Source organism: Archocentrus centrarchus, chromosome 18 (assembly GCF_007364275.1).
Source record: "Archocentrus centrarchus isolate MPI-CPG fArcCen1 chromosome 18, fArcCen1, whole genome shotgun sequence".
Taxonomy (NCBI): Eukaryota; Metazoa; Chordata; class Actinopteri; order Cichliformes; family Cichlidae; genus Archocentrus; species Archocentrus centrarchus.
Genome location: NC_044363.1, coordinates 9,035,887 through 9,052,199, shown reverse-complemented (window position 1 = coordinate 9,052,199; position 16,313 = coordinate 9,035,887). Strand labels below are relative to the sequence as shown.

The following is a 16,313-nucleotide window of genomic DNA, read 5'->3' as shown; positions in this document are numbered from 1 at the left end:
GCCAAACTAACCATAAACTTTTATAACACAGACACGATGCTGCTGCAGGTGAGGCCTGCTCACATTAAGGAGACGAAATATGTGGAGCTGATTCCAAGTGTTGAACTTGTATTTGGTAGATTTGACTCAACATCAAAAAGCTCACATGTGAGGAAAAACAGGACAACTGGTGCAACTGTTTGAAAACTGCATTAAATGCAAACAGGAAACAATACATGACAATAAATAAATAAATAAATGTGTGCAATACTTGTATTTATAACACTCTTTAAGAACAAGATTACAAACATTAAAGCCACAAATGAAACACAGAAAAATAAACAAATTGTAACAAATGTCAACAAGTTAAATGTTTTTATTTCAAGTTTAACCACATTTAATCCGACAATCATTAGTCAGTGAGGTAAACAGTGACTATAGCACCAAATAAAATCTACAAATCAGTGAAACAACAACACAAACAACAAGTAAAAGTTATTCAGCAGTTTACATTCATATCTGCAAATGACTTCACACATTCACAAATCAGAGTACAACTTCACAGCAGGCAGAAACACATCCATACAACATCACAACTCTACACACACCTGCAACAATGTTTCCACTGTGTTCAGCTGAAATATGTGAGGCATCAAGATAAGAGCATGAGGCTGAGCGGGCTCACAGCTGCAGCTCACAGCCCAAACTGTGTGTCTGACTTTAACCATGAACCAAAGAATAAAAGACAAACTTCCAGTTTTCCTGACAGAACCTGGAGCTCTGTATCAGGATCAAGCAGCTTTCAATAAATAACTATAAACAGATTGAACATGAAATCCTGACCAGCAGGAAGCTTCAAACTAAACTCAATAAATTAGTCGTTCCTGTAAAAGATAAATCATTTAAATTATTTGATAAATATTTGACAAAGTGCAGCAGCTGAAGAACACAGTGTAGGAGCCTCTGAGGGACTCTCAGCAATCAGCTTATAGTTCAGTTTCTCTGACACATTAAAGATGGGAGAAAAAAACATGTGAAGAAACAAAATCAATCAGAGCTCATCAAATGTGCTTCCAAAGCCGGCATTCCTGCAGTAAGGTCCATAAAACAGAGGAGTCTCCATTGTTACGTTTCCACTACTGAGGTGCTGGAGCTCGTGCCAGCGCTGGTGTCGGTTTCATTGAACCGGCGAAATGCTTAAGAACGGGCCCGCGTTTCCACCGCGCTTTGTGAACTGCTCCTTTACGTACGAGTGTGGGCAGGTCCTCATCTGGACACGGAAGCCTAAGCGCACAAATGTGGGAGAACACGCTCCCATTTCTTGTGCCGCAAATACGTTTTACGGTCCAAACCAAACTACTGCAGCATCTGTGTGCAGCACAGAGGGAAACACAGACAGCGATATGAGCAAGACGACAAGTACGCACTTTGTGTCCTTTTATCTGTGATATGAACTGATACAAAGCAGCAAGTTCAGGCTTACAATCTGACTGAAGGTCCAGGAAAGAGAAATCCCTCAGCTCTATTCACACCAACGCTCCTTTGAGCAAGGCACCTAGACTGGTAGTGGTTGCTTTTGTGTTTCATCCTCTGGATGCTTCTGTTGAAAGAAGTTGAACAATGAGTCAGTCTGACGGCACAAGAAGCAACAACATGTTTGTGTTTGTTTGTTTCTCACTTACAGTTTGTTTCAGATGAAGGCGGTGAGAAAAATATGCAACAAAAGCAGCGACTGATATGAAGGCGACGACAATGACGACCACAGAGGCTGTGGACAGACCTGCTGATGTAAACAAAGGAAAAAAGGTCACCACAAATACACACAAAAATCACCAAGCAGAAAAGATAAAAGTTGGACTGTTTTCTCACCATTTCCTGGAGTCACATCTTGAGGATCTGGAGTTTGGAGGTTTCTGTGATGCAGCGGCGTCTCTGTTGTTGAGGTTTTAGTGAAGTTTGGATCTTAAAAGAAAAAAACAATAACATCAGAGTCATGATCTGTGGATAAAATGAGCCTGAAGGTTTGTAATGTTTCACAAAAACACACTAAACAACAATCAGAGTCTTTGGATTTGAGTTTGGAACTACAAACATCATCCAAACAAATTTTCTCACCAACTACGAGCTGAACGATGGCGGCCTTCACTCTGCTCCGCAGCTTCGGGATGAAACATCTGTATCTGCCGCTGTCTTCCTCCGACACGTTCAGGATCTTCAGTGAAATGTTCCCGTGTTTCAGGTCGTCCATGAACAGCTCCGTCCTCCTGAAGTACGATGCCAGCTTCATGTCGGGGACCTCCCTCATGTCCCGGTACAGGTGAACGTACTCGACTCGTCTCAGCCGGTCTGACGGGTCGGGCTTCAGGTCGGGTTGGGACCACTCCACCGTCAGACCCCGAACATCAAACATGGGCTCCAGGTGACACGGCAGGATCACATCATCACCAGGAGCAGCGATGATTGGAAGATTTGAACCAATCACCAGAACCTCACCTGGAAACAGATGGAAGATGAAACCTCCTGAACTCCCACAGAGGCCTATAGAGTTACACACTAAAGACCTGAAGCTGATTAACAGCCCTGTGAGTCTTTGTGCTTCTGATTGTAGGAGTGTTTGAGGTTGACCTGCTCACATTAAGTTATCTGTACTGTTTGTCCTCTCAGTGTGGAGTATAATAACTGCACACACTTGTTTCACTTCTGCAAAGGCAGCCACACAGACTCACAGGCTGCAAGTGTTTAAATCCCTGATTTATTCATGCTGATCAGTTTTGATTCATTAAGAAGCAAATCTGAAAATCAGAAAATAAAAATAGAATAGTACTCAGTAGATGAGTTTAGAATTTTTTGGGGAAAATTTAAAACTACAAATCCCGAGTCAAAAGTAAACTACAAAAGACGCACAAACACCTGATTGGACAAGCGAGTCACGTGGGCAGTCCCCGCCCATCTATGGCTGAAACACAATGGCGGCTTAGCTGTAACTCCTCACATGAATTATAAATATAAGCGGTCCATGAAAAACGCGTGTGTGAATCCACGTGAGGAGAGGAGCAGCGTGTGTGGGGACTGAATCTGCATCATCTTGGATCAGTAACGGCTCGGTGCGAACCTGGCTGAGCATCATCTCGGTTTAAGCTTCTTTCGGTAGAAAGGAGCTCAGTGACAGCTGTCACCGCTGTTACTGACAGACGGTAACGGAGAGCTGCTGAGAGGGAACTCGGCCTTCTTACAGCCTCCAACATGTCCTTCAGATTCAGCGTAATCATCACTAACATGAGCTGCGGACTCAGAGTAACGCAGAAAACATCAGTTTACCTTGAACGGGAGTCCAGACGGTCAAAGCCGAGCACAGGATTAAAGTCCAGAGTGAGGAAGAGGAAGAGCGCTTAAAGTAGAAGCTGTGCACAGACATGAGGATGATGAAGAGTTCAGTCTGTGAGGGAAGCGAGTCTTCTGGAAAGCAGCTGCTGAATGCTGTTTGTGAATGAATGAGGTCTGAGCGGCACTCTTAGTTTGTCTTACAGCAAATGTCCCCGCCCCTTTAGTGACGTTTCAATGACGAGGATTTTTCCGGGCGGTGTTTCCGTGCTTTAAATCACTGTTAGATTACGAGAACCTGTTTCGCTTGGATTGTTTATAGAAACTCCGGCTCAGCGTCATTGATCTAACTCTGCTGTTACTGAGTCTCACTTTTCTCTTCAGTATTCAAGATTCACTCAAACACATTTTATTATAATGTGAGACCTGATACTGTTTCAGGTCAAACAGGCTGAGCTAATGAGTCCACTCAGACCCACTGATGAAGTTCATAAAAGCGATGATGACTCAGAGACTTCATGGATGAAAGTAAAAACATCAGAAATTAACTTGATTCATTTTCACTGTTCTTATTTTGATCAGTCCAATAATCAGTCAATATACAAAATATACAAAATAAATAAATAAACAAAAATGGCCACCGTAAGATCTCAAAGTGACGACTTTAATAATTTTTCTGACCAACAGTAAAACCTACAGTACAAATATTTATTCAATAAGTCTGTAAAAAGTAAAGAAAAGCAGCAGAAAGACTCAGTGTTGTTTAAACATGTTCTAATGATGGATTCACTGATTAACAGGCACCATATGAAGTCATTCTAACACTGAAATATAAAGTGTGATATTTTAAAGTTCACATGTTTGTTTGGTTGTTTTAACTCCAGGATATGAGGGAGTGAAATCTGATCAAGCAGCCTTCCCCGTTCCAGGATAAATGTCCTCATTCATTCAGGAATTTGACATTTCCCATCGTGTCTGAGGAATTTTAGTGTCGGGATGACTTAGAGACATAAAGGCCTGGATAACCTTTAATTTCCTGCTTCTAGATTCACATAAAACTGAAGTTATTGAACAAACCTTACGTAGAAACATGGCGTCTAATCAGATACTTACTCTGGATGGCATTACCTTGGTTTTTTGTCCTGTCTCCCTCCCTTCACCCCCCAATTGGTCACGGCAGCTGGCTGCCCTTCCCTGATCCTGGTTCTGCTCGAGTTTTCCCTTCCCTCTGTTACCAAATGTTTGCTCGTAGATTATTGTTTTGATTGTTGGGTTTTTTTCTGTATTATTTTAGGGTCTTTACCTTACAATATAAAGCATATTGAGGTGACTGTTTGTTGTCATTTGGTGCTATATAAATACAATTGACTTGAATCTGTGACTAAAATCTGGAGATTCATCATTTTCACCCAACAGTCTCTCTGCCTGCCAGTTTGTCACTGTGCTAAATTCACGGTTGCTTTAGTATCATCAGATAACAATGGAAGTGATTACAAATATTTTTAATACATTTAAAATGTATAGAGGACTCACAGCTCTGTATTTCTGGCATCATTCAAACAGATGCTTTCCAACAATATCAATGGAAACTCCATCATACCTGCGAACATCCTCTTTCTGTCAGCTGGGTAACACCTGCTCTCTGCCTGGAAGCGCAGCGCGCAGGTGCAACGCGTAAATTCCGTGCGTTAAAAATATTTTTCGGACTCTCCTGTTCTTAATGCAGCCATTTCACAGGATCAAGTTCGATTTTTCTGACTTTCGCAAGCGAACAAACAGGTCTGACCAATCAGAGCGCTGCATTTAGCAGCACGTGAAGTCATAACTCAAAACGCGCACCGATGTACTGAATATACAGTGATGTGGGAACAATAAAATCATAATATTTTACCTCAGACACACAGCTACACGCTGCTCCGGGTCAGTCGGCTCTCTGAAATTATTCTCTGCCTCCTCACATGTGATCACACGCGCAAATGGGAACACAGGCAGTTTTCATGACTGAGTCAAGGTCCCTCTAAACTCTGTCACTACCGTCCCATAAACAAATACACACAGACATGGCCTGTAGAGCTTCACAGTTTGAAGATTCCCTAAAATCACCATTTTCCTTGAGTTGACACACACTGGTGGATCTAAAATCCATCTCAACAGATTCTGGTCAAATCTGACCTGAAACAGCATCAGTGTATACAAACCCATAGCACCAACAGTATAAAATGTTAAAATATGTGCAACTTTGGGCTAATTCAACAAATTCTGGGCTTAAAGAATTACATTTAGGGATTTTTTTTTCTCCTGTCAAATGGCAAAATGGTTCAAATTGAACTTGAACAGTAGGAAAGGGTTAATGAAAGTTGGTGCAGGATCCCTTAACAGTGTGATATTTACTGTCATGGATCACGAGTGCTGAAAGTAAAAGTCAGTTTCTGATTTCATTGCTGTCTGAGCTGTTGGGAATGTGGGGAGTTCCTCAACGGGTTCCCCCCAACAAATCACACCCCTGGTAGAGTCATGATAAATCCGTGCAGATGTTGTTTCATCTGTGAGGGTAAAAGTACCATTCTGCACTGATACTCTGGGTGCTTCTGTGGACCGAGACGGTCATTCAGGCTGAGAATGTGACTCCATCCCAGGACACTTCGACTGAGCTAATGTGGGATTTACAGTATGGCCGTCACCACAATAAAGTCTCTGCTTGGCCACAAAGAATTCGCTTAATGACATTCCTGGATGTCTAGTATAGAAAATTTGGGGAAGGAGAACAATAGTAATCTGTTTTCTTTTAATAAAAGGAATTACATATAAGAGTTAACGGTGTTTCCAAGAGCTGACTGTTGGACCCATGGAGTCATTAATAGAATAGAATAGAATAGAATAGAATGCCTTTATTTGTCATTATACACACTGTACAATGAGATGGCCTCTGCTGTTCAGTACTATGTAGTAGAAAGTCTCACTTTCTAAAAATATAAAACTTCTAAAAAAAAAAAAAAAAAAATATATATATATATTCATATTCGGCTGTCTCCTCTCTGTATTTACAGTCAGATATCTTTAATAATAGTGAATGAGATAAACTTCATGTATAAAATACAGACAGTTCTAGGTAGTACCTACAGAAGAACATTTACTTTAAAAATCTACTTGTAAACATTGTTAGGAACAGTCCTCCCTTTTTAAGCTATCTTCCCAGGATCATAGTTCCAATTAGAATCAAACACTTCGAGGAAAAGATTCACAAAAACTGAGCGGAATCATTTCCAGATGTTTTATTGAACAAAGAGTTCAACTCGAAGAGTGTGAAAGGGTTAATGAAAGTTGAAACGGAAGAGGGTCCCCAAACAGTGTCACCTCTGCAGTCGTGGATCACGAGTGCTGAAGTCAGTTTCTGATTTCATGGCTGTTTGAGCTGTTGGGAAGGTGGGGGGTTCCCCAGGGGGGCTAAAAATAATTCAGTAGTGGGAGGCGGGGACAAAAGAGGGAGATACGCGACTCTCCCCCGAGCGTTCCAGCCAAAGTTATCTCTGTGTCATATCTCCTGATCTTTATCATAGATGTGTTTTATTGTAACTTTTAGCACCAATCGCTTACCAAATTTGGCCCAAATGTTTCTTAAGAATAACTATACAGTTTGAAAATGTGTGTGTGTGTGTGTGTGTGTGTGTGTGTGTGTGTGTAATATATAAAGAAAACTAAAATATCTTCCAGTGGTACATGAAGGAGCCTGTCCTTCCATGATGGACCGGCTGACTCTTTAGGACTTGCCTTACTCTCTGCAGCTAATGCAGAAACAAGAATACGGATCAGTGGACACTGGATGGGAATTGGGAACTGTTAGAATCCTACTGCACGTGTAACTCCAGGGAAAGAGGTCACATGAAGAGGATGTGGGACCTTTGGATGAAGAGCTGCAGGACCAAGAAACAGCTGACACAGTGAGGACAAATGTTAGTGATTTATCTGACTTTCAGTCTCTGTTTTCACTTCAAGAATAATGAACTCAGCTGAACAGCCTGGAGTGCATTTGAATATGTCTGGAACACAACAGATGTACAAAAACAGAACTTTCATTTAATGCAACAACAGAACGTCTGACAGAACAGGCATAAATAAATAAATAAAACAATTAAATACATTAAACAAAACAAGAATGCCATCAGTTATATCTGCTAGCTGCAGCAAAAACTAAAGTCAGGAGGATTTCTGTCAGTCTGCATGTTTGCAGCTGTAAATGACACAAAGACAAAATTCCAGTTTTTCTTTCATGAGCTGGAGCAAAGTGCAGCAGTTCATAAACACACGAGGTACTCATGTAATCTGCTTCTAGCTCAGTTTCTCAGTGACATTAATGAGAGAACAAAAACAATCAGAGCTCATTGAATGTGGTCCCAGGGGTCTGCGCTCCTACAGCCAGGTCCTTTAAATCCCTCCAAACAGCTTTAATGAATCATCGGTTCCAGTGGACGATGCTTTCCAAACAGATCCTCCAACAGTTGATAGCAGCGGGAGCTACAGCTGGATCAAAAAGTAAATACAAAAGCTGTTAGCTACTGTGCTCCACAAAGAGACCATGTTTTAAAGACAGACTGAAACAGTTTAACTGCAACCTGATCGACAAATTCATTCAAACTAGGCTGGAAGGGTTTTTCCACAGAACACAGCTCTTTATAAACACATGGAAAAATCCAGGAACTTATTTCAACCTGGAATAAATCCACTGAATTTAATATTTTCCACATTAAAATGGTTCAATCAAAATGAGTCAGAGTGGGGGTGGGGGGGTCACTTTGGGAAACACTGCCTCCTCATCAGCCACATTTAAGTCCAAGGCCCATGTCTGTCTGAGTCGTAGGTTATTGTGTTTTTTGTAGTTTTTCAGTTTGTACCATTTTATAGTAATTATACCATCAGGCTTTCTAGTTTTCTGAGTTCTGTTTTTGGTTTATTTGTATTTAATTCCTTGTTTTGCTGAGTTCTCTGCATCAAGTCTAGATTCCTGTGTGTCATATTTTGTCACTTCCTGTTTTATTTTGCTAGTCTCCTGTCTTGTGTGGTGTGTATTTAGTTTTATCCTTTGTGGTTAGCTATCTCCAGCTGTGTTTCCATCCGTTTCCCATCCTCTCATTATCCTGTGTTTGTATTTACTGTCTGAGTATTCCTCTGTTCCCTGTTCCTCCCTCGGGATCGTGTGTTCCCCAGTTACAGTGTTTTCATTGTCTTTGTGCCAGCTTTGTTCTGCATAAGTTTGGATTTGTTTTCTGCACCTTGCCAACAATAAAGCTGTTTTGGGTTTGAGTCAGCCTCCTGAATCCTGCATTTGGACCCTGCTCTGCTTTGATGAGTGGCAGCACACTGTTCTTACCTTTATGAGAAAAACTGGAAGGTGGGAGGCGTGGCTCGCTCTGGAATACGAGCTGCTCTCTGGAGGGATTCATGTGGTGTTGGAAGGACCCGCTCCCACTAGGTCATCATTCTCATCATTCTCTTCTTGGCAGCAGCCTGGTGTGATTTTTATGTTTTGATTCAACCAACAATGAGGTTGTGTATTCTTGTTTCAGAGATCTGTTTCTGAATCGTTCTGTATGAAAACGGAGCGTTGTGCCTCTGAGTCCAGCGAGGCCTCTACTGAAGTCACTGACTAACTCATTCATGGGGTCTGACCGTGACCTCAGTGACCTAAATCACTGCAGCATAGTGATGGGAATTCAGGCTCTTTACAGAGAGCCGACTCTTAGAGCTGGATTGTTTGACAATCACTATTGTAGCATCCTGAGCTGCCAGAGCAACCTGAGCATCTTGTGTCTCCTGTGTCAGAGAAAGTGGCTGTGAGCTCCATGCAGCATGAATATCACCACTTCTTTGAGCAGTTCTGGTTGGCTTTGTGAGTCTGGATGCTTCTGTTGAGAAAAGTTGAATAATGAGTCAGTCTGACGGCCCAAGAAACAACATGTTTGTGTTTGTTTGTTTCTCACTTACAGTTTGTTTCAGATGAAGGCGGTGAGAGAAATATGACCAGAGCAGCGACAGCTACAACAGATATGAAGGAGATGACAGCGACGACCACAGAGACCCTGGACCGACCTGCTGATGTAGAAAAAAAGGTCACCATAGATACACAAAAACTCACCCAAACAGAGAGAAGTTAGAGGGCTGTATCACCTTTTTGTGGAGTCACATCCTGAGGACCTGGAGTTTGGAGATTTCTGGGATGCAGCGGCATCTCTGTTGTCAAAGTTTTAGTGACGTTTGGATCTATAAGACACAAAAATTAAACATTGGTGTCATAATATGCTGATAAAAAAAGATTGAAATTTTGAAAATTGATAATTAAAAAAAAGGAAAAATAAAACAAACACAAAACATCAATCAGAGTCTTAAAAAACCAAAACAAATCTTCTCACCAACTACGAGCTGAACGATGGCAGCCTTCATGCTGCTCCGCAGCTTCGGGATGAAACATCTGTATCTGCCGCTGTCTTCCTCCAACACGTTCAGGATCTTCAGTGAAATGTTCCCGTGTTTCAGGTCGTCCATGAACAGCTCCGTCCTCCTGAAGTACGATGCCAGCTTCATGTCGGGGACCTCCTTCTTGTCCCGGTACAGGTGAACGTACTCGACTCGACTCAGCCGGTCTGACGGGTCGGGCTTCAGGTCGGGTTGGGACCACTCCACCGTCAGACCCCGAACATCAAACGTGGGCTCCAGGTGACACGGCAGGATCACATCATCACCCGGAGCAGCGATGATTGGAAACTTTGGACCAATCACCAGAACCTCACCTGGAAACAGACGGAAGATTAAACTTCCCTGCAGGATGAACTGGTGATGAAATTCAGTTCGTCTTTATTTATATAGCACCAAATCACAACAACAACCATCTCAATGCACTTAATTACTGTAAGGTAAACCACCTACAGCACTAGTTCCCAGAGTCAAGAGTGCGGCCCACTTAAAAACCAAGAAATCCCATCGGCCCCAGTTGTCAGATAGTGCTGGTCTGTGAAATTATTCTGGCTAGAAATCTGTCTTTACTCTCATCAAAATACAATCAAAATACACGGAAAGTGACACATTTCCTTGAAAATTTGATTAAAAAAACAAAAAAAAACACAGACAACACAGGCTGATGGATATAAACTGCTAAATTCTACCCAGTCATATGTAAAGTGCTAATGCCAATATGTGATCCACCTGCCACTGAGACATAAACTTCAATAGAAGAGCAGTAAATTTAGGTCAGAGTAATGAACAATATCACAAACTAACCACCTCCTGTCATCAGTTTTAATTCACATTTCATTTCATGTAACTTTGCATTCTTGTGAGTACCCTTGCAGTACCTTCACATTCCACCAGGGGGCCGCAGCCCACACTTTTGGAATGTCAGCTGGACACCATCGAGCTGAGTGATGACATCATTACTTTTCCAACCTCCGATTAGCTGAATAATTACATTTTATAAAATTAGGATTCAGCTTCATGTGATGGAGATTCAAGTTGTGTAAATGATGACAGCAGACATTATAAAAGAAATAATACATTTAATAATAAACTTTTATTCTGTCTACGATGCTGACAGAGTGGGTCAGGCTGATCATAGTGACTCGTCACGCTCCACACTGACACCTGCGATCCTCCATCCATCAAATAAAAATGGAGGCTCTGCTCTTCATTTACCTGTTGCCATGGTGACTCCTGGTATCAGAGCTCCATTGATGACGGCTTTCTTTCCTTACTCACGCACGCGCTAAATCAGGGTGATCATACTCAGAGGTGATTGAACTGACTCTGATCAGCTGTTCTGTAAGGGGAAACTCTGAGTCTGTGTTTAAACTCAGAGTCTGATGAACCTGCCTGAGGATCACTGAGTTTGAAGCTTTCTTCGCTGACTCACTGACAGCTTCCAGTGACGCACAGCGAAGGAGCGCTGCTCGCAGTGAAGTCGGTGGATTTAATTTCCCAAAAATGTAACAGCTAATATAACAGCTATAGCGCTAATCTCCGTACCTGCTACTGTCAGCTGCTGAGCACAGTTAGAGTAAAATATCCGCTCACCTTCAACAGGAGTCCTGACAATGAAAGCCGAGCACAGGATCAAAGTCCAGAGAGGAAACATGAAGCCGGACTTCTTCCAGTCCGAGCAGCAGAAACACAAATAGATGAGAACAAATATCGAGTCCGTGTCTGAGTCAATCAGGTCTTATTCTACTGTGAAGCAACGATCAGCTGAATGAACGAAGTGCGTCCTTATGAATACTGGCGGGGGTGGAGGTGGGAGTGGCGCTTTAAATGCTTGAGCGGATCATTACATTTGTTTATGGAGATTAGGGATGTGTCTTCGTGCCGTGATGACCTAAATAGTGACTCAGTTTTCACAGATTGAATTCAGTAATGCTACCCTCTGCGTCGCAATCTTACAGAGCAACAGCGTATAGAGCTCAACTAGAAATTAACCTATCATTTATTTCTGTTAATATTTGTGACTGATCTGATCATTTTTCTGATGTTGAAATATGAGAACGAATCATAAAATGTTCCATCGTAAGATCCCAGAGTGATGACTTTAATATTTCATCTGCCCAGAAGCCTCAAACCTAAAGATGTTTGAGGCTGTTTTTATATTTAGGGCCAGATTCTCCTGGAGCTGTGTGTCTGCTGGACTTCACCTGTGTATACAAGGACCAGTTCATCAGCCAGTCCTCAGACTGTCACACCTGTTCAAGCAGGTTCTGTGTTATCACCTTCCTGATCTCCTGGGTGCGTGGGCAGGTTTACCTGTTGGTGACTTTAAGTCCTCCGAGCTCTCGAGCATTTCCACTGGATTTATGCTCACCACCTCCACCTGCCCAAGTCTCTCACCTGCAGGACATCAGGACTCACCTGAGCTTCCTCACCCTCACCCCCTGTTATGTCTTTAATAGACTCTGTAAGTAGTGTTGTAGTACTCGAGATCGGTCTCGAGACCGTTTTTTGATGGTCTCGGTCTTGTCATGGACTCGGACCTTGCGGACTCGGGATTTTATTTCAAGACCAGTCAAGACCACAGCTGTGGAAATATCACTAAATTGCCAGAATACTGTCCAATTTATTTGTTAACATCTTTGCTTTTATTGGATGCAAAACGTACTGATTCAAATCCAACAAAGATTGCGCTCCTCTGCCTCTCAAAGGAGCACCTCGCAGACTCCGCTAGATCGCTGCTATTATCGCTGCTTACGCCTGTATCATTTCACCGCAGTTTGCAATCTACCACAGAGCACGGACAGTTTCATTCACAGTGTGTACGTTTGATCTCACTATGGTCACGCGTGTGCTGCATACTGTAAATCGAAACAACAACCGGCATGAACACGAGGAGAAGTAAGAGGGAAAATGAAGATCAAAGGAAAATTTCAGGCTTCCGATTCAACAAAAAAATCCCAGCATGAAAGGTAAATACCAACCTTCATGTATTTTGATACACAAACTAAAAATTTAATGCAAGTTTTAGGGCTGCAACGATTCTTGGAGTAACACAATTTGATTATTAAAAATCCTCGACACAAATTTGTTGCTTTGATGTTTCGTTTCAACTCTGCAGCTCAGGCGTCTCCGTGTAAGCGGAGCATTTCCTCCACATTAGTTCTCCACCGCTGTAACAGATTTCCGTCATTTGGAAAAAAAACGACCCTTTAACACGCCCCCACTTCTCTGTGCTGTGAGTGCGCGTGTTTGAATGTGCGCGCGTGTTGTGCAGAGGATGTCAGCTGTAGCCACCAGAACAGACCTATAACCACAGTGTACTGGGGAGGGGGGCTGCCATTATCACTAGCAATCGTTCGGTGCCTCCCCCCTCTGTACAGAGGGGATCCGTCAAAATGTTTTTATCAACCACCTGATCAGCAACATGAAGAACAGAGAACTTTGTAGCTGCTCCATCCACCCTGTTTGTTTCACACAGAGAAACATCTGCAGTATGGAAGTTAAAATATGCTGATGAATTGTTAAAATGAAAAATTATTTCTTATCCAATTACTTGATTAATTGATGGAGTAATCAATTGAATACTTGATTACTAAAATAATTGATAGTTGCAGCCCTACTTGTATTCAGAAAGCCATAGTCAAACATTAGTTTTCAGCACCAGTAGAGCTGTGAGAGGCCTTCAAGAATAAAATAACTACAGTTCCAAGCAAGATGATGTCACTTCCTATTGTTGCATTAAAAACGTGATAGTTTATGCTCACAACATGGTGGCTGATATTCAAATGTAGGAAATGCTTTTTAGCAGCTGATCGTTAAAAAACCTGGATTATGTTTTTGTTGTGTGTGTTTTTTTTATGTGATTTCTGCAAACACATTAGTGGAAGGAAACGGCACTCTGGGACACATTATGCTTGATATATAAATGTAACTTTTCTGGATTATATGCAAAAATGATCATTCTATCGATCTAATAAGGCCTGATTTAGAGTTCTGCATTGATCCTTTGTGTATAATCCTCTCTGAACCAAACCTGACATACACCTCAAGAAATGTAACTACACGTCCAAAAAAAAATGATAACTGCTTTCCAGTTACATCTTAGGCCCCATTACTCAATTAACAAGTGGGAGCGAAAATTCTTCATAATTATTAAAAAAGTATTGGTATCAGTATCGGTGATAATGGCCCTGTGTTTACTTGGCATAGGATTGATACCAAATCTTGAAGTATCGCACACAACTACATTGAGTAGCATGCACGAGGAGTGATTGACAGTGCTAAGACCCTCCTCCTGGCTCTGATTGGTTGTTTTTGACTGGGAGCGGTTCAGTGAGGAGGTGGAGGAGCTCCATTTTTTTCGCAGATTATCGGTCTCATACTGTCGTGACATGGTGACAATTTTAACAAATATGTAAAAACCAGATTTTTTATAAAAGATACATACTGCAGCTTTAATCTGTATAAGATTAAAGGCTTTAGTTCTTACTGTTGATGAGTGTTTGCCATTTTTTCAGTTTTACACATTTAGTGTTTAATATCAGGATGATTTTATGGGAATGTGGATCTTTCAGATCAATTTGAGAAGTGATTTTGATCATGTTTCACATATTATTGGGTCCTGTAGCGTCAGGCACTGGTCTTGGTCTTGTCTTGGTCTCACCCTCCCTCACTCTTGGTCTCGACTGGTCTTGGACCCTAAAAGTCTTGGTCTTGTCTCGGTCTCGATACACTCTGGTCTTGGTCTTGTCTCGGTCTCGGGTTAGGTGGTCTACAACACTATCTGTAAGTAAACCTGTTAGTCTTGCCTCTGAGGCTCCTGTCTGTGTTTGGGTCTGCCTTTTGAGCTGGTTATGATAAAACACTGTACAGACAAAAGTGCTGGATCACCTATGGATGAGGATCTTTGAATTATTCTGGAAAAAGAGGGATAATAGAGGGCGCTTTTGGCCAAAAACACCTATATTTCGAATGATTATAAAAACAAACAAGGAGATGAGAAAACAAGTAGAACTTTTGAGGAAATGTAGTTAAGATATGTAAAATTATGTTGACCAAGTGGCATTACCTTGAGCAACTGCCCATTTTGCTCAAGGTAATGTGATTTTTTTTCACCCGGAACCCATTTCTGAGTCCCTTAATTCCAATTTTATGCTTTCTACAGAGCTAATCTTGTCCAAACACACACACCTGTCCTGAAACAATAGGAATATGGCATAAAGTGGTTTCTGAGAGAGATCCTGGCATCATGGGAGGACTTTGAAATCTGAATTTTTTATTTTCACCTGTAAAAATAGTGGTTTTTAAAGGGTTAATAACTTAAGAAAGAGAGAAGATACAACATTTAGGATGCCAGATTCTGAAAGTCTGGGCCAAAATTACCCAGGACAAAAATTTTCAGTCTAAGCATATTATTCATGTGGGAGATATTGCCTGTTGAAATGTTAGAAAATTGAAAATCATGATTCACAAGGTCAAATATACGGCACAGCACCCAATGTTTGGAGGGCCATATCTCAGAAACCCTTTGGAGCTGAGGCCTATAATTTTGCATGTGTTCATTATACACATAGAGGTACTTTCATAATAAGTTTTACTTAAATCTGAGATGGTGACCTGGGGACCCATTGGTTGAGTTCATGTACAGCTGACAGTTAAACAGATGATGTGTCACAAACTGACTTGTTGCAACATTGTTGCAGCACCACACTCTGAGTCAATCAGCTCTTTAGAACGAGCGTTGGACATGTTTTTTTTTTTTTCTTTAATTGTTAGTTTTTTAGTTTTTGTTAGTTTTTAGGGAAGTGTTGTGATTGTTGTGACAGACTCGTGGGCTCCTTGTGCCATCATATGGCTCCGTGATAAATCCGCCTGTTTTGCATTTCATAGTTCCATAAACTGGTCATGAGTTTGACCCTTTGAGCACTTCTTTGTAGTGGTGGGTGAGGCGAGGGTTTTTGAAACACTGAAACGTTTGAAGAATTTTTTTTTCCAGATTTGTCTCAAAGTTCAGAAACACCCTGAAAATCTCCATCTTGGTTAATGTCGCATCACAAAAATGCTGCTCTGTGAAACAGCGACACAGATAAGCCCCGCACAGTTCCAGACAAAGCTGATTATTATACCAGACTACTAATAATTATGATGTTTTGGTAAAACAGGGAGACTGTTAAAGACAACAAGCTGTGACTGTAGTGAACAGAGCACTTCAGCAAACACAATTTTTTTCTCTCTGTTAACATTTGTGAGGCTGTTTCAGCTGCTTAACAGGAACACACAATAAACCAGCTCATAAAACACTGACAGCAGACTGCTGTGTTTATTGTGAGAACCACAAGTCAGCTTTGTTTGCCAGCTTTGTCTCAGCCTGGGGGTGGATTCAGAAACAAGTATTTAAATAAAAAGAGAAATATATATTTGCAACCTATTCTGCTGTGGATGTCACATCTTTATATAAACATATTTATGATATGCAGTGATATTTTTAACAGTGATTTAGAGTTTACAGCACATTTATCAATACATTATTTAATAACAGACTTAAAAAC

At 41.4% G+C, this 16,313-nt stretch overlaps 2 protein-coding genes and 1 long non-coding RNA gene across 5 annotated transcripts; all 3 read right to left on the bottom strand.

Moving 5' to 3' along the window:
- Positions 1 to 1,289: 1,289 nt before the first annotated feature.
- LOC115796697 (myelin-oligodendrocyte glycoprotein-like) lies at positions 1,290 to 3,476 on the bottom strand. 3 transcript variants are annotated; one of them, XR_004021322.1, is made up of 6 exons: positions 3,298 to 3,476; positions 2,095 to 2,472; positions 1,849 to 1,941; positions 1,662 to 1,762; positions 1,463 to 1,579; positions 1,290 to 1,347 (listed from the first exon to the last, which is right to left on the bottom strand). XR_004021322.1 is itself a non-coding variant. In XM_030753076.1 (5 exons), the coding sequence occupies exons 1-5, from the start codon at positions 3,392 to 3,394 to the stop codon at positions 1,535 to 1,537; spliced, it is 714 nt and encodes a 237-aa protein (XP_030608936.1). In that variant the 5' UTR covers positions 3,395 to 3,476; the 3' UTR covers positions 1,356 to 1,534. The 3 variants fall into 3 exon arrangements, 2 of the variants coding, with proteins under 2 accessions (XP_030608936.1, XP_030608937.1); XM_030753076.1 differs by lacking the exon at positions 1,290 to 1,347 and having other exon boundaries at positions 1,356 to 1,579; XM_030753077.1 differs by lacking the exon at positions 1,290 to 1,347 and having other exon boundaries at positions 1,356 to 1,579; positions 1,662 to 1,759.
- Positions 3,477 to 7,354: 3,878 nt separating this feature from the next.
- LOC115796716 (uncharacterized) lies at positions 7,355 to 9,385 on the bottom strand. Its single transcript, XR_004021327.1, has 3 exons — positions 9,280 to 9,385; positions 8,666 to 9,200; positions 7,355 to 7,818 (listed from the first exon to the last, which is right to left on the bottom strand). It is a non-coding gene; the product is annotated as an uncharacterized LOC115796716 (long non-coding RNA).
- Positions 9,386 to 9,445: 60 nt separating this feature from the next.
- LOC115796979 (myelin-oligodendrocyte glycoprotein-like) lies at positions 9,446 to 11,537 on the bottom strand. The gene is made up of 3 exons (XM_030753475.1): positions 11,359 to 11,537; positions 9,705 to 10,082; positions 9,446 to 9,555 (listed from the first exon to the last, which is right to left on the bottom strand). Exons 1-3 carry the CDS (start codon positions 11,417 to 11,419, stop codon positions 9,446 to 9,448), a joined length of 549 nt encoding a protein of 182 aa, XP_030609335.1. The 5' UTR covers positions 11,420 to 11,537.
- Positions 11,538 to 16,313: the final 4,776 nt, after the last annotated feature.